The 18,856-nt window shown below is 27.4% G+C and overlaps 2 protein-coding genes across 3 annotated transcripts in view; one reads left to right on the forward strand and one right to left on the reverse strand.

The window, feature by feature from the left end:
- On the forward strand, positions 1 to 4,844 carry IFT52 (intraflagellar transport 52). 2 transcript variants are annotated; one of them, XM_089219664.1, is made up of 7 exons: positions 1 to 410; positions 471 to 706; positions 1,310 to 1,430; positions 3,178 to 3,320; positions 3,517 to 3,671; positions 3,964 to 4,233; positions 4,301 to 4,844. In XM_089219664.1, exons 1-7 carry the CDS (start codon positions 274 to 276, stop codon positions 4,562 to 4,564), a joined length of 1,326 nt encoding a protein of 441 aa, XP_089075790.1. In that variant the 5' UTR covers positions 1 to 273; the 3' UTR covers positions 4,565 to 4,844. The 2 variants fall into 2 exon arrangements, with proteins under 2 accessions (XP_089075790.1, XP_089075791.1); XM_089219665.1 differs by having other exon boundaries at positions 2 to 410; positions 489 to 706.
- LOC107162444 (ABC transporter G family member 23-like) overlaps positions 4,535 to 18,856 on the reverse strand; it is a 25,923-nt gene continuing 11,601 nt past the window's right edge. The window contains exons 2-14 of the mRNA XM_015509346.2: positions 10,639 to 10,770; positions 10,390 to 10,522; positions 10,162 to 10,316; positions 9,633 to 9,740; positions 9,270 to 9,492; positions 8,131 to 8,261; positions 7,805 to 8,030; positions 7,537 to 7,714; positions 7,351 to 7,469; positions 7,204 to 7,274; positions 6,755 to 7,020; positions 5,182 to 5,268; positions 4,535 to 5,117 (exon numbers count right to left, since the gene is read on the reverse strand). Of these exons, the coding sequence (XP_015364832.2) occupies positions 4,888 to 5,117; positions 5,182 to 5,268; positions 6,755 to 7,020; positions 7,204 to 7,274; positions 7,351 to 7,469; positions 7,537 to 7,714; positions 7,805 to 8,030; positions 8,131 to 8,261; positions 9,270 to 9,492; positions 9,633 to 9,740; positions 10,162 to 10,316; positions 10,390 to 10,522; positions 10,639 to 10,769 (2,058 nt within the window). The 5' untranslated portion in view covers position 10,770 and the 3' untranslated portion in view covers positions 4,535 to 4,887. The remainder of the gene's footprint in view (positions 5,118 to 5,181; positions 5,269 to 6,754; positions 7,021 to 7,203; positions 7,275 to 7,350; positions 7,470 to 7,536; positions 7,715 to 7,804; positions 8,031 to 8,130; positions 8,262 to 9,269; positions 9,493 to 9,632; positions 9,741 to 10,161; positions 10,317 to 10,389; positions 10,523 to 10,638; positions 10,771 to 18,856) is intronic.

An 18,856-nucleotide genomic window follows, 5' to 3' on the forward strand; every position in this document is an offset into this window, starting at 1 on the left:
TATAAAAATTATTCACTATTTAATTTTTGAGTTCAAAATTTAATCATTCCGAAATCCCGAAATCTCCGTTCTGTGGATAAATACATCATTTTTGAGTACTTGATTTCTATAAAATTTTATAACGTAGCTGTTGTACCAGCTACACTACTACCTATAATTATTTTCGTTTTAAACTAGCCAACGGTATTCATTAAGGTACTGAAATTTCATTAATTGAAATCATAGTTTTGTAAAAATGAATTAATTTAATTTATACATTTTTAATTGAGTAAAATGACTGAAATTATGAATACGGCAGATAATAATAATAATATTATATTATTTGACATGGCTAAAAATGAAATGTTTGATATCAATGATAATTTGAAAATTTTAAGAAGGAAATTGCAAGGATCATATACAATTGCCATGTAAGTCACTGAAATATTAAGTTAAATACCAATAGTTATAATATGTCTTTATATATTAAGATTTAAAACGATTTGTAGAAATAAACACGAGATAACAGTGGATGTCTTAAATGGAGTACAGTTAGTTGTATTTGGAGCTCCACGTGCTATGTTTTCAGAAGCAGAATTTAATTGTCTTCATAAATATATTGATCAAGGAGGATCTGTATTAGTTATGTTTTCTGAAGGAGGAGAAAAAGAACTGCATACCAACATGAATTATTTATTAGAGGAATTTGGCATAATGGTGAATAGTGGTAAGAATATTTATAGTTTAAAAAAAAAAAATGACATTTAGGCAATCCCTCTACTGTATACTAGAATCGAGTAAACCTTTTAATAGGTATGGCTTAAATTCAAATTCAAATAATAAATCATTTCATACAAAAGCAATTTATTCTGATGTACTGTCAGCCTATATTATTTTATCTCATATTTATATTACTATTATAGTGATTTTTTTATTATTTGTTATACTATGTAAAGTATAAATAGGCCTAAACTATTAATTTAACTATTTTAAAAATGTCATTGTAGGTAGATAAATATAATAAAATAGTAAGTCATCATGAATATTTTTTAATTACAACAAAATTACTAAAATCATTATTCTTAGTTTAAATAATCAATTACATCAAAATTTTAATTTCAAATGTCTATAAAAAAAATGTGTGCATATATATTTTTAGAATTTTGAGTTTCTGTAATAACAACTTATGAGGAAATTTGTATAACATTTTCAAGTCTCAACTATAAAAATTAAATGTTTTATACATTTTTAACTAAAAAATAATTTGTTCTGTTCTTTAACTAATTTTACTTTCTTAGTAACCATTTTTATTTTATATTTTTTTTTTTAGACTATGTATTACGTACACACTATTATTTATATTTCCACCCAAAGGAATGTCTAGTTAAGGATGGTGTTGTTAATGATGCTGTGGCTAAATATTTGGACCGAGAAAATGAAAACACATCAAAGTAAACTTAATAATTAATAAATATATAATTTATAATTAATATTTGATATAACAAAAGCTTTTCCATTATTATTCTTTTATAGATAATTTTTTACTGTAGGCAATAAATAATATTATAAATATCCTAACAATTAGTATGAAAATATAATGTTAATTATTTTTAAATAATATTCTCCCAGAATATGTGTGTTCTTATTGGATAAAGTATAGAATTAATGGTTGTTTTTAAATATTTTATACTGTGTTCTGCAAGAAAATGTACTCAGTCATGCTTATAAATGACAGAGCTCCACCACTTTAAAGTATTCTGACAGGAGCATTTCAGGGTGGTTTTTTAGTAAGGATAGACCATTCTATACCCTAAATTTCTGGTACCTATGATGTGTAATTTTTATTATTTTATATACTTATTTTTGAAAGATTGACATAGCTCAACAATAGTTTGTTAGCTTATATACTGAAGTTAGTCTCACTTTTTTTTTATTAAGATTTACTAAGCATATATTTTGCTATCTACATGAAAAATGTACAATTTTCTACCTCTGAAATCTGTAAATTGTAGGTGTCATCTGGGCATTTGAGCATTATTATACTAAAGAACTTTTTTTCATATCTTCAAAAAGGTTCTTGGATGTATTAAATGAATGTCACCACTTTTCTATCAACTGACATAAACACTAAGTTGGTGGCACCACGTGTTTTTATGTCATATTTTACATTGACACTTTTCCCGTTTATTTCAACATAAGAAAGAATTAATTTTGTTTTTTGATGAACTGAAATATTTAGCATCCTTTCTTTTGACAACGTAAACACTTCTATAATAGCTTCACCTTCTCCATCACGTTTGCAAGTATTCATATATTCATTAATAGCCCCTTCACATACTTTATTGTTTAAATTTATTTTTTAGCATACTTAAGCACCATGTTGTTTTAAAAAATTGTTGCAAGTTTTGTCATTGTAAATAACATGTCTATAAAATTCAATACAATTTTCCATTTTGATTCAACAAAAAATAATTAAATTTGAAAATAATGTTAGCACACATCACTTTTATAAACTAAACCGTAAGTCATGTATCTACTAACTATGATATGTATAAAGTGTAGGCTGTAGCGTGTATTATAGATGTTTACAATTATACCGTTATACCTGCAATATCAGTCTCGGTATAAATTAGATATCAGCCGTAAGATAAAAAACATATAACGCGATCAAAGTACAGGTAGATAGCATATAACACGAGCTCCAATATTAAGTTTTCTAAAATTGTATGTGAAACATTTAATTTCTAAATAATCCCTAATAAATTATTATATTATATTGGTGTAGATGTGTGTCATTGCATATTGTTGACTAATAATCATAATCTGGAGAATAGTTACTTACTACTTTATACACAAACGCTAATCTAAATTATTATAAGAAAAAGTAGCTCGGTATTCAGCTGTTTTAACTTTCATATAATAAAATGCTATTTTACACAAAAAGGGTGATCTAAAATATGTATATAACTGTAATCTATTAAATATATGCCTAATAATAAGTTAAAAAAATAAGAATATCGACTTTGTAATTATCTGGTATTGATCTGTTGATCACAATTGACCATTTGACTGCCACTGTTATGTACTCATATTTATCAACTAATAAATCACAACAAAGATCAATTCAATTTTCTTTTTTGTCTTTAATTTTTCCTTAACTTTTTATTGTAATAATAATAGATATTATACAATTTTCAGATGTATAAGTTTTGTATTTCCTTATGGTGCTAGTTTAAATGTGGCAAAACCAGCTGCTCCAATACTTACTAGTGGTTCTGTTGCTTATCCTCTTAATAGACCACTCTGTGCTTTTTATTCTGCTTCAAAGTATTCCAACAAAGGTACCATAAACAAATAATTAATAATACACAAATTGCATTATATTGTGTTTATGAAATTCACCCTTTGCACTTTTTCAAAATATTAAATAGTGCACATAAAAATAAGGTACATGTTGTTTGATTGTTTTCAATAATTATCTTATACAGTTAAAGTAATATTTATTAATATAATATTTAAATTAACATACTATTATAGCCAAAAAAGGAAAACTTGCAGTCATTGGTTCTGGCCATTTGCTAACAGACAAATATATTAACTGGGAAGAAAATGATAAAATCCGTGAAATTTTGTTTGATTTCTTGATCACAGATAATATAACTTTAAATGAAATTGATGCTAATGATCCTGAGGTATGTATCAAGCTAATATATTTAAATCCATTTATAAAACTAATATCTAACTTCTTAATTAGAAATGTATTTAATTTTTTTATAATGCACTGACACATAGGAAATTTACGTATATCAAATCGGCAAGAATTAAAATTGTTTTCCTTAGTTATGTGTAAATAATATAATACATTCATAACATTTTTTTTTCACATTACCTATATTATATTTATAAATATTATTGAACTGTTGAAGTTAATATAAAACATTTTAATTTATACTAATATAATACATTTTATTTTCTTTGTTCAAGACTTCAGATTATAAAATGGTACCAGATATTGGGATGTTATCATCTCGTGTCCGCACTTGTCTCCAGCTTCAAGAAAGTTTGAACAACACGGGTCATTTTTTATTCTCAGCCGACAACATAAATTCCCTTATAGATACTAAATTATGTTCTTTAAATACCACAATGTTACCAGATACAATTGAAGCGTATAAAACATTAAATGTTCCCCACAATCAGTTACAACTTATTCCTCCTACATTCAATGACACCTTACCTGCCTTGCAATTTGCAGTAAGTATTAAATTTTAAATATAAAAGTTAAATATTTTTAATTGTTTTAACACTATTTATATTTTAGGTGTATCCACCTCCATTTCAAGAATTATCATCCCCATTTTTAGAATTATTCGATCTTGACAGTATATTTGGTTCTGAAAAATCGTCATTGGCAAATTTGGCCAAGAGTTGCTTAGAAACACAATCTAGCGAGAAAACAATTGAAGATAACATTAATCAATTTATTATTGATATTAATGACAATTTAGAAATAATTGACCACATTAATGACTCTAAAAAAATAATACAAACAGTGTTTTCATTAATAAATAACTTCAAAAAGTAATTATTTTATCTTTAATAAGTGCACCTAGATAACATTTTTATTATAATATTATAACTATTATGTATAATAATTATAAATAGTATTTTTGCACTATGAAAATGTTACATTTTCATTTATTTATATTTTATTTTTACATAATATTTTAAAATCCTATATAATAAATTACATTTATCCTACTTAAATACATTTATTTACAATTTCTCATAGATTTTTAACATTATAAAAAAAAACTTAATATATTTGATTGCCATAAAGCATTCTGGCAGTCTTTTGTACTTGACACATTGAATTATTGTTATATTGAGATCCTGCAGATCTCATATCTACACTTTCTTCCATGTGCCTTTCTTTGATTTGTATAACGCATAAGATATTACATAAAATATCAAAGCCCAAATTAACATTGAAACAAATCCCATGTAAACTGCTGTGTGATCAATAGACCAACCACGCATGGTTATACCTCGTAATGCTTCAATAGCCAATGTAATTGGGACAAACTTGTTTGTATATTTAACAAAATGACGAGCCCCTTGAGTAGGCCAAATAAAACCTAAGAATAAAATTAGTTTGAAAAACTATAATTTATTTAGATAATTTGATGATAATTTATTTACCACAAGCACACATCAACAAAAAATTTGTACCAACTCCCGCAAATCCAGCTGCAAAATGACTGTCATTTGACAAAGCCAATACAAAACCTTAAAATAATAAATTTTAATAAAAAAAAACATGAATAATTTATAAAAATTAATAAATTAAATGCAAGATACAGTAGAACTTCATTAGTCCAGACTTCACTTAATCCAGACCAATTGTCTAATATTACAAAAAATACGCAGTATATGCCGTAGACTAAAATAAACATGATAGCTATCACATTTAAACATAAGAAGAGATTTTTGAAAGCCTCATCGCTACAGAAAACTGAAACGGATGAATATATGAACAATATGAAGTAGACTTAGTAGACGATAGTATCAACTATCAAGTCTAAGCTAAAACTTGGTAAAATTAAAGACCATCTAAATATTGTCCTTAAATATCTTGAAGATAATGACGATGAAAACATATCTGCATACTATGAACATTTGAGGTACCTACGTGAATTATTAATACGAGAAATAAATCCTAAAGGAAGACAACAAAAGACTAGCAGTTTTTTCAAACCAGCTAATGAAAGTGTGCCTAAATCTATATATATAAAAATGGAGACAAAAATGTATAACAATTCATCAATTGAGAACGACTGAACCGATTTCGCTCACTCTTTTTTTGTTTGGGTCGTAATTGCCAGGAGAAGGTTCTTACGAATGAAAAATTTGAGAAAGTTATCGGGTTAGAGAAATATGATGAGGGTGTGATGAAATTAAAGTGGCGCCATCTGCCCAGTAAAAAATAAAATTAATAATATTAATATGTTTTGGTAGTCAAAAAGGCAACCATTTAAACAAACAAGTGCTCTCGAGAGCAGGTGGACTTATTTTTAGGATGGACATTTTTGTTTATTTATAAATGGTTGCTTTAGTGACGGTTATTATTGTTCTGTGTTATTAGTGATGGTTATATAGGTATTATATATTTATCTGTTAGTCCTATATACATTCTTAAACAGCTGGACCGATTGCAACAAAATTTGGTACAGAATTTTATTAGACATATGGGCAGAAGATATGGTAAGTTAGAAAATGTTATGCCTAAATATCATTGAATTGAATATTTAAATTGTCAACATTATATTGAAAAAACGAAGAAAATTACATAATGATATACGGAATTGAATATCGTTGTAAGATTATAATATATTTTAACCACTATCTATCATTATGTATAAAAATATACTAATAGCATCATCACATGAAATAAATTTAACACACAATATTAACTATGGACCATGGACCACAAGAGATAGAATTTTTAACGGGCTACGAAGTACACGGGTTCAGCCAGAATATAATAATTATGATTATATGCATTACGTTGATATGTAATGTTTTTGATGGATGTAATATTATGTTGCAATATATCATATAATATATAGTAATTAGTTTAATTTAATATTCATAAAGCTATAATAGGGACATGTTTTTGGTTATTTTGTTTAATCCAGACTTTCATTAAATCGGACAACCTAGCCCCTATTAGTCCGAATTAATAATGTTCCACTGTACTCTTGATAAAACTAACCGTATATCATTCCTGTTATTCCAATGACTATGAGAAGACTGAATCCAATCGTAATCGACCCAATATATGGGTTGTTGTAGAAGACATACATAATTATTAAAATTTCAATTGCTTGGATACATATGTATGTAATTTGAATGATCGAATGAGCTAATGCAATTTCAAGGTATGTCATTCCAGAAGTTAATACCCGGTCCAGTATTCCATCATTTTGCTCATCAAGCATAACAAAAGTTGTAAAGATTAATGGCAAGAAAAACATACATCTAAAAATATTTAACAAAAACATAAAGTGACAATTTATAAATGTAGGGCTATATTATGTTAGATACTGGTATGCATGTACTCAATTTATATAGTTACTGAATTCAGTAAATAATAAATATTGTGCTTTTTATCAACTACTGAATTGTAGCTTACAAATAAATGGACAATTTAGGATTACTTACATGCATACTGTTCCTGGTGCAACAAAATGAGCAAAAGACCCTGAATTTGAACCATACACAGCATCATGAATCTAAAATACAATAATTTATTCAAAAAAATGAACAGTAAAATTCTTGAATAATATGACGATTTATAGTTAGTGGTACCTTAATAGGATAAGAAAAGACTTTATCCAATGAATCTTTACAAGAACCCACTAGATTTTTTAAAGCATCAGCTAAACTCAAAGTCACGTCTCTTTCAATTAAAATTGACATATATCTATCTAAAACATATCCATAATACTGAATGAATTAAAAAGTTATTTTATAATCTCTTAAAATTAAAATCACCTGAGTCGTCGACCCAAAACTCCAAGAAGCTGTGATCAACTACATCTTCCAAACTGTCTTGACCAGTGTTAACCCTATCCTTTAACGATTCTGTATAATTCCAATTGAACCGTAACAAGGCCCAAATTTCATTTTTTTTTATAGACGCTTTTGCATCTTCAACATTATAATAGTCTTTCTGCACATATACCATTTTTAATTAATAGTATGAATGATATAGGCATGTCAAAAAAAAAAAAAAAATTAAATAAATGTATTATTAACATACAATTTTATATGTTCTTTTGTGAAGTTGATTAATCAATTGACAACTGCCATAAATTTTTTCGTTCAAGAAACAATTATTACTGTTTTTGTAAGTAAAATTTGCACAGTCTCTTAAATTGATTTCTTCATTTATAATTCCAATTCTAATATTCTTGGGTTCACGTCCAATCGCCATATTGAAAAATAAAGTTATAATAATTGGCAGACCCAACATTAGATAAGTCATCCTAAAAAATAAATTATATCAAATATGAAAAACAATATTTAAACACTGTTTAATATTATGTAGGTATAAATAATTATCAATAATAATTATAATATTATTACTGTTTATTTCTCCAAAGTAAAAATCGATTTTTCAACATCTGAGCTCGAAAACGTCTTGTTTCGAATTTCCTGTTATTGTCTAGAGGTAACAGTTTTTTTTGTACATCACCGTCAATAGGCGATGAAGAGTTCTAAACAATAACGTAATTTTAATAATAAATATAATTTTTACACACAATATAAATAATTAGTAAACATACATCATTTTTTTTTTATTAGGTACCTACGTTAAAACTTAAAATTATCCCTTCAGTAGATTTTTACATTACACATACCTAATTAGTAATTACCATTTAGGCATTATACATTTTAGTTAGGTATCTACCTAATGGCTAATACTAGTTATTACATTGGGCCATTGGCGCAACTAGATAAATTTATGTGGGTGCTAAAATAATGTAGTTATAGAGCTGATTTTTTTCATTTGACCATTTTGACATTTACTAATAATTATATTTTAACCAATGAATTGTATTATAGATCATGGTCGCTCTCGCGAGGCCGGAGTATGATGATATATGTGACAGACCCTACTCACATTAAAACTTTTTTTTATATTTCAACTTCAAAATAATTGGTAGATTTGGTGTTTGATAGGTAATGGTAAAGTATTATACACGCACTCGTTATAAATAAAAATAATGGATAATAATATGACGTAGGTATTTATTTTTGTGATGAATAATAAAAAAATGTTTTTTTGTTGTACCTACATATTTGTCGACCTGATAAAAATGAATGAAAAACTTGTTAAACTTTACTTTTACTCAGCTGACGTTCAAACCGCTATTAGGTACCTACCGTACTCTGGTTCGTCAATTGACAGTCAAAACTGAAATCAAATAATTTCCTAAACCAGCCATATATACAGTTGCTCTACCTGACTACCTACGTTTATGTTCTCAATGTTGTCATTGAGTCATTCAATATTTCCCAATAATTTAAATTATGTACCCATCGCGTATCGTATTAGTAGCACATATACATCCATCCCCTGTTTGAGGCATACGTTAATGCGCATATTAGGTTTAGGTATATAATAATATAAAAATAATAAATTATTAGGTACCAACAATACATATGTAGGAAATATTAGTAAGTATATTATTTTATAGGCGTAGGAAAAATAAATTATTTACTTGTATGACTTTTGACGTATCAATCACACACAACTTGAGGAACACGTCTTCTAAAGTTGAGCATCCGTAACATTTTAATAAATTTTCAGGAGCGTCTTCTGATAGTATTATTCCGCTTCTCATCATACCAACTGTGTGCGCTCTTCTAGCTTCCTCGATATAATGAGTAGTAATAATTATTGTCTTGCCTTCAGATGACAAGTCGGATAAATGTAACCAGATTCTAATTAAACAAGATATGTTTGCACCTATTATATGAGTTCGGACGAATGGTAACGTAGGTAATATAGTAGGTTATAGATAGACATTATCTATAGACTATATAGTTATTCATATATAGGTAATCCATCTTATAATACTTACTTTTCACTCAGTATTGGATCCAAACCAACTGTAGGCTCGTCTAATATTAAAAGAGTTGGATTATGGAGAAGGGCTACTGCGAGGGAAACTCTCCGTTGTTGACCCCCACTAAAAAATAATATATTTAAAAAAACATTTCGTTATTATATAGTATATATATATAGGTACAGTTTATACACTTAGACTAAACTCTAACTCTTGTCAGTTGTCACACACACCAAAATTACCTATTACCTATGTTGTATGTATATTTAATCTGTTGATCAATTTTTAACTTAACATAATAATAAAAGAATTTGAAGCGTTTACATGCATGACACGAATAATATTTTATTTTATACTCCACTGACAGACGATGGTTGTCAGTTAAAAATGCCAAGCATTCCACTGAATTTTGTATATTAAACAATTCTAACCATTAAAGCTACTAGCTGATGTCTGTATGGTGTAGGTACGCATTAACTAACAATAGGTTTTAATGAAAATGTAAATCATTAAAGGGTACCTAATATTTGTTCGCTGTGCTTACCTTAAATTGTTTATTAACATTTTTCGTTTAGGCAAGTCAAATAAAGCATTGAAATATTCGTAACGACTAATAATTTCATTTCGAGAACGACCAAAAATTGTTCCAAAGTAGAAAAAAATTTCTTCGACGCTAAGTAAAGGGTCTAGACATAAATCCTAGAAACATAATTCGTGGTTATAATAATTTATATGTATTATAGGTATTATAATTTATAATATTGATACTCACCTGTGGCATGTAACCAATATCGTCAATCACATTTGATTCTAGATTGATGATACCACTATCCAATTTCGTTCTACCGACTATACAATTTAAAAGGGTTGTTTTTCCACAACCACTGGGTCCTAATAGACCATAGCTGAAAATAAAAAATTAATATTATTATTATTAATATTCATCTAAAATGATTAGTAGGTATATTTTTTTGTTTATATATCTAATTATCTAATAATTACTAATAATGTTTTTACATACATTGTATTTCTACGGACGGTCAGGGATACTCCTCTTAGCACCATAGCCGAAGCGTTATATCTTTTAAATGCACTTCGTACTTCGACGGAAGCAAGCGGTGGTGGTTGTGGTTGGATGGCGTCCCTACACATCCTATTCAACAAATCGTAAAATAAATAACACATTAGTAGGTATATCGTTATTTTCTTTGATGAGAGAATCATACAGTCATCATGTTTTAGGTATATACCTACAGGTCCCTAGGCAAAAATATCAAATATTTGATTAAATTTTTTTATTTGTTTCTTTCAAGTTTAGAATTTCATTGCGTGAATAATTTCAAATGATTGTAATCCCTACCAGAATACTGGTTAGATAAAGATGTAATGAAAAGGTTTAATATAAAGTCTAATATAAACACTATTCCAGTTTTATTTTCTTATCTGTAATCATGAGAAGGTATTTGGAAAATTCGCAGATGTTAATAAAGCCTTGCTTAGGTATGTAAAACTTAATAATATCTTAATAATATATCTCAACCAAATAAATTCAAAAATATATTATAAGACAACACTGTAAATGGTATGAAAATGGATTTCTAATTTGCTAATAAAAAATAAAAATAAATAATGGATTTATATAAGACTTAGAAAGTTAGAATACCTATAAATTTTATCAAATAATTTTATTTCACAGTTATATGTTATTACCTATAGGTAACACAGTACCCACTATACCCTCCTACATATTGTATGATTAATACAATATTATTTGTGTGATTTATTCAGACAATTATTACTTTTATTATTCAGTTTTGTATATTTTTTGGCGTAAGTGCATATAAGACATGCATAACTCCATTTTTTTTAAATTGAAATGATTATAACCATAAAAAATATGATTTTATATCAATTTTTATACTGTTAAGTAATAATTTTATATGTTTAAATTTTATGCATTGTTTTGTTTATTACGCATAGCTTTTATTAAATATGGACAATATTATAATTATAAAAATTATGATTTTAAAATTACCTATTTTTTTAACTGGTAGAGCTTACAATATAAACCTAATTTTACTTGTTTCTTTTACTAGCGGAGTTTACACAAAAAAAATATACTTTTGGCAGAGTTTTCATACGCTCATTTTCAAATATTTATGTAGGTAAGTCGTACAACTACAACAAAATACAAATTATAAAGCTATGTAGGTACTCTAAGTTAAGTTATTATACATTATTTCAATATGATCTGTTTAACGTAAGGCACTCATCACAAGACAACTCAAAAATATAAACAATGTTTGAAAAAACATTTTTTTCTCCAAAAATAATATAGTGTCTACGATTTTTCAACGTTATTATTTTAAAAATGTTTTCACAACGACCACATGTATTCTTAATTCTTTATTCTAAAGCAGAATATCTTTTGAAGTATTTGCTTGAATTTATAAAGATTTATTTTTGGGTGTGTAGATCTGTTAGCCGTTAGGTATAAGTATTAAAGTATTTAAAGTTTAGATGAACAGAGTGGAGTGGTACGTGTGATTACTGATTACCCCACCAAAATGTTGGTCCATTAATCCACTCGTAAAAACTTAAAATACTTACTTTATACATGCAACTAATTAACTACCTATCCAAATTTGATCTTGATACATCAAAATACTCCAAATAATATTATGCTTTTACTAAAAATGCATGTTATCATTATGAATAAAATAAATAAAATAAAACATAACTAAACAATTTTGTTTTCAAGGACTTAAAATATAATTATGTAAGTATAAAAACATAAGTGTTTTCTGAAACAGTGAAAGTCTTACGTTAAATTTATAACCCCATATAACTGTCAATTGTAGGTATTATTAAAATTGTATTCATATTGATATATTGTATACTACGTCTACGTGTAAGATATAGAGTAAGGCACCTATACCTACCTATGTCTTATAGGTACTTTATTAAAATATTGAGAAATAATATCAAAGATTTATCATCACATTGTTTCCGTCGATGTATGTACTATACCGGTCTATACGTATATTATTATCGACCAGCCAAACTTTATTAATTAGGTAATTGATAAAAAAGTAATATGCCGTATTATTATTATTAACATCACGGTCACTGTTAGTTTCCGTATAAATTCGAGTAGAGCACCTCACCTATAGTGTCACAGTTTTAGACTGACTATTACGTCCTAATGTAATGCTCGTCGTGACCACATCGCTGCGAATACGTATAGGTACCTTATTCTTAGTAATTTCCCGTTCTAATACTTAGGTTTATATTGGTAAGTAACATGCAGCTATTTTATAATTGCAATTAATTCTATGAAGTAATCAGCGTTATATTCTTATAAATTACCTACCTACCTTTCTCATAAACGTCTGTTAAAAGTCGCAAATTCGCAACGAACGTGTTACGTCGTTTGAATGATTAGGTATATAATAATATGTAAACGAGCGCAGAGTACTGCACAGTTATCACTGCTGTAGTAGATGCCTAATAAATAATAATGATCGATGCTGCCATGCTGGGCTGCTATAAAGTAATATTATAGTAATAACTAAATGTAGATATAAGGATATACTCGGATAGTCGTATTTACATTTATGAATTGATTGAATTGCAGTAATTATTTGTCTCTTTCACTTAAGGTGACAGTTTGTCGATCTAAAATCAGCTTGATGAGTCTAATGTTACTGGCACTTATTGTAAGGTAGCAGATACGGGCTGATTCGCGGTCAATAATAATTGGCAATGCCATTGGTCTCGACGACTATCAGGCAGTGTTATTGATTTATTTGTATAAAATATTCGCTAATAATTTTGAAAACTGTAATTTTATATATTATAAAATTATTTTATTTTGCCATTTTTTATAATAAATATACAATCTATACAAATAGGCAATAGCACAATAAGTATATGTGATGAAAGTAAATAATATATAACGAGTAGGTAAATTCGGGAATTAGAAGTGACCCATTAGTAACACTTAACTTGACTTGGTTGAGAAGGAAAAAAGAAATAAGAGTAAGAAAAGAAGTGGAGGAAAATCGAATAGGATTATTAGAGCAGCAGGTCTCTACCCCATCTCCTTTTTAGTTGTCATCGAGGAATTTATCGGGCAGTGATAAGGTATTTAAATTTCTAATGAGTGAGTAATCGTGGTGGCCTAAGAGTGGTGAAGAATCGTTTGCAATAAATTTCTGATTCTTCTTCGATTGTATTATATTATAAACTAGAAGTAAATTAGTCAAATTAATACGCAAAACTAAACATTATGACTTTCTAAGAAACTTTGATTTCCGTAACAATTATTAACTCATGTCTCATATATTAAATTATAATATTATTAGGTATATAAATATAATTGATATAAAATGTTTGAGAAGCTTATAGCTAACCTAATTTCTCTCTCTCTCTATATATATATATATATATTCAAATTGGTTATTACATTATAGTAAATTGAAAATATTGACTCAAAAATGTGGCATGAACGAAATTTCTTTTTCAAGACTAATCTTGCAAGGTGTTGTATATATAATATTAATTATTAGTCCTATATCAGTAATGTGTAGATATGCAATACAAATTTAATAAATTATAAAATGATTTTATTAATGACTCTCAGAAACACTGCTAACGACCCCCGAATTTTACTCCACTGATGACTGATCTATACGAAATAATATTGCCGATATGGGTAATAATTAATAAGTATATAATACTATATAGATACTTTTTTTGCCTGCTAAAAAAACAGTAATGCGTTGGAACTGTTTATCACAATACTGCCACCAGTTTCTGTGTCGTTTATTCACAACATTACTATAAGTATAGGTACCACCTATACGCTATACGTACTTATAGTACTTATACTGTTGATTGTTAATTAGTTGCGGTCAGTTGTGCAACCATGGTGAGGAGGTTACCCTGCTGTCATGATATATTTTGTTTTTCAACCATATAGAAAATAAGTATTGATAGGTACAACGGTTTACTCTTCACTAAGTTCATTATTAATAACAAAAGATAAGTTAATTGTTAGTTACACAAATTAAACATACATTTTGACTATTGTTATTTTTCGTATACCTAAAAATAAGGGGAATCCGTAATTGAAAAGTTTATTTTATCGGTTAGAAAACTTGGACTTGATAATTTCTCATTGCAGTATTTATTGAGAAAATGATTAATTAGTAAAAACTGAAGGGAACACCTATCGATTGGGCAAACACTCCGCTATTTATTTTAATCCAACATAATTTTTACGATCACTTAAGAGTTAATCTTAATACTGTCAACACAAAATTTAAAGCATCGTGTAAACACTAAATATATTCTAAATAGCAAAATTGAGCTCCAAAACTGGAATAATATTTATGGAATACCTATGATGACATTGAAAGACACCCGTCCTAGCAACCCACTAGATATTCTTGGACGTATCTCGTTAAACAGCTTTTTTTGCATATCTTTAATAGCTATTTGACATCAATTACATACCTTATACATATACGTTATACCATACCTACAGTGACTATGCCAGTATGGAATTATATTATTATTTATAATAAAATACAATATATTAATATTGAACCTCACGGAGTTATACATAGATAACGTACCCACTACCCATATTACATTTTATTGTTTCAAATATCGCAAGATTAAAGATATCGTAATATTTTATCAGCAAGCTATTATTATAAAATAGTCAACACAAAAAAAAAATGTAATTATTTAATTTTACCGATTTGCGGCTATTAGCAAACGGTAAAAATGTAATTAGAATAATAATTAATTATAAATAACGTTTAATATCTACTTTAAATATATAGGTATTTTATTACCTATCTATGCCTATCTTTATTCAAACAACATTGCTTTGCCCTTGACTTATATATTATTCTAATTTTTAATCTGAAAATTACTTAGGTACCTATACTTTTATAAAATTATACTATAATTAGAAAAGTAATAAAATATAACTACGTGTTTATAACAATATTATAGATGACCCATTTTCATCAAATTTTTATTGCCCTAAACGGTATTTTAAAATGCATATTAAGAACTCTATTTCAGTAGGTACCTACCCACAAATATTAAAAATATTGGAGGATACTCAATTGTAATACAATTTGTGATAGGTACTATTTAAAAATAATAAATATGATTTTGATAAAATATAGGTACCGGTTTCTATATCTTATAAACATACCTTCTACGTTTATAATATCGTCCAACAATATAAATATGTTCTAACAATTAATTATATATTCTCATATAATATAGTATATTATACAGAGTAAAGGTATTATAAAAATGTCATAAAAAATAATCAACCTATCAACTTATTAAAGTTTATAGAATAAAAAGAGCAGTTAGAGTTAGACATATCAATACTATGCTGAAGGTTAATTCACATATAATTAATTTAAACAAATTAATTATTATTACATATTACAAAATTCGGATGAATGCTAGTTGTCATAACTACTATGTATGGTAGTTTCGTTCGCTGTATGTTGTCAGGTAGGTAGATACTTAATATATAGGTAAATATAATATAAAGTTATTTATCATTGATATATTATACATACCTACTATACTATAAAGTTATTGATAAAAACACATTATTATAAATCATAATAATTATAATTTATTTAAAACTCCCCAGGCGAATTTGAAGTAATTTATATAAGATATTTGTATATTAAATAACTAATAAGCATTTAACTAATAAAATAAATTGAAATAAAAAAAAAAAAAACACAGAAAGCGAAAACTGGGATGAATAAAAGAAGTAGGTATTGAAATATTTTTTTAAACTTGAAAGCAATATGTGATAAATTACTGCATTCGAAAAAATATTGTTTATTTACTGAGAATTGTAGACCTTTAAATAAATTCAAGAGCTAGTACAAAGTAATGATATAAGGTCAATGAAAAATCAAACATAGTTAATATGAAGTAGCTTGGTAACCTTGTATAAAATAATAAGTTGTACACTTGTTCTACAGTTTTAAGTATAAAAAGGTAGGTAGATACATCTTATTTGAAACTTAAACTTAATATATAAAACTTATAATATAAAAACTAATATTATCATCATGTCTTAAAAATTATATATTTTTTACAATAATAGTCTACATTAAATATTCGGTAAGAATTGAATTAGTCTAAAGCAGGCTATATAACCAGGATTTCTAGATCACAATAAAATATATTTATATATTTTAATATATTTATCTTCAAGAAAGTGTCGTAAAGATTTAAGTGTTTTAAAAAATCAATAACTAAGTTGACTAACCTACTTGAAATTTAAAATAATACATTCAGCCCGTATTTGGATTAATTTAGTATAGGTATCTACAAACGATCTTGGTCAAGTTTACAACCGATAATACTCTACCGTTAATGATCAAACAAATCAATAACATTTTAGACAATAGCCAGCATGGTTTTATACCGGGGAGGTCCACTTTAACTTGTAACTTGTAATTTCATACTCAACGCTTTTAATGATAATTGTCAAGTGGATGTAATTTACACCGATTTTGCGAAAGCCTTCGACCGTGTCGATCATGAATTATTGATTATTATATTGGGTAAATTAGGGTTTAGTCATCCATTGTTATCCTGGTTTAAATCTTATCTCACAAACAGGTCTCAGTTCACCCAAGTGCATGGCTTCTATTCAAAAACGGTCCCGGTCCCATCTGGTACTCCCCAAGGAGGTCACTTATCGCCCATACCTACTATTCAATTTATTTATTAACGGGCCATCAATTTGTTCTTAGAAAATGCCAAATTCTGTTCTTTGCGGACGGTTTAAAAATATTTACTCGCATTTCCTCGTTCGAGGATTGCCTAGTTCTACAAGATGAATTAAATATCTTATCTATATGGTGTCGTAACTGGGGCATGTGTCTCAATACTGATAAGTGTTACTCAATGTGTTTTTACAGATCCCGCAGTCATATAACCTATACGTACACTATAAATGATATCCAACTTAGATCAGTCTCTTCAATTACAGACTTAGGAGTAAATTTAACCACTAATTTAAATTTCCGTGATCATATTGAGTGTTGTGAAAAAATCGTTGAAAGTTCTAGGATTTATTAAGCGCCATTCATCTGAATTTAAAAACCTTAGATCATTCAAACTCCTGTATTGTGCATTAGTCAGATCTATTCTTGAATAGGTACGGGGCTCCTATCTGGAATCCATACACCAAAACCGATATCGACTTCATTGAACGCGTTCAAAATAGGTTTTTAAAATTTGTAGCCTTTAAATTTAATTTGACCATTGATAATCATGATTATACACAAATCAGATCTTTTCTTAAAATTCCAGCCTTATCCTCCAGACGTGAAATAGCAGATATATCCTTTATATATAAGTTAATTAATGGCATCACCGATGATCCTAATCTTTTAAATTGCATCCCCTTTACTATTCCAGCCTACAATAACCGTTCCACATCTTTGTTTTACATTCCAGTATATAACACAAACTATTTAAAAAACTCACCTATTCCTGGGGCTATGGCTCTATGCAATAAACTTTCAACGAGAGTTGACTTTTTCTTTTCTCCCTTAAAGGAGATAATAAATGTTCGCATGAACAATGTGAATACGTAATGCTGGGTTTGCCTATCAATTTAATATTATTTTTCCTTTTTAGTTTTTTGTAAACTTTATATACCTATAAGATATTTATTGTATGTAATATTGTATCTCTTTTGTATTTGTACTCAAACTTTATTATCTTTACTATTGGCCTCGGCCCGTTTTATTCTACTGAATAAACTTTTATTATTATTATTATTATTATTAAAAACAGTATTATAAAATATACCTACCATGACCGGTAATCCGCATGATTTTTATGGGCACATACCTGATATTTGTAAATTTAAGAAAGTTAAAGCAATAATTATATCGATAAAATCTAAATAAGTATTAAATTACCTACTAATAACTTTAAAAGAAATTAGATAAATATCTTGAATGGGTCTTTATTTTTCACAAATTATTTTAATTCTCACTGGCCTGTCAAAAATAAATGATTTAATCATGTGGGTATATTATTACTTAATTATAATTTAAAAAAACCTATATTGGTGGTTAGTAGTTGTTAGGATAGTGTAGTGGTACACAGGCATAAATACATAATATAATGTAATAGAATATTATGTTAATTCACGTAAA

The sequence above is a fragment of the Diuraphis noxia genome, unplaced genomic scaffold, assembly GCF_037042655.1.
Source record: "Diuraphis noxia isolate RWA-SAM2 unplaced genomic scaffold, SU_Dnox_SAM2 contig0002, whole genome shotgun sequence".
Classification (NCBI taxonomy): domain Eukaryota; kingdom Metazoa; phylum Arthropoda; class Insecta; order Hemiptera; family Aphididae; genus Diuraphis; species Diuraphis noxia.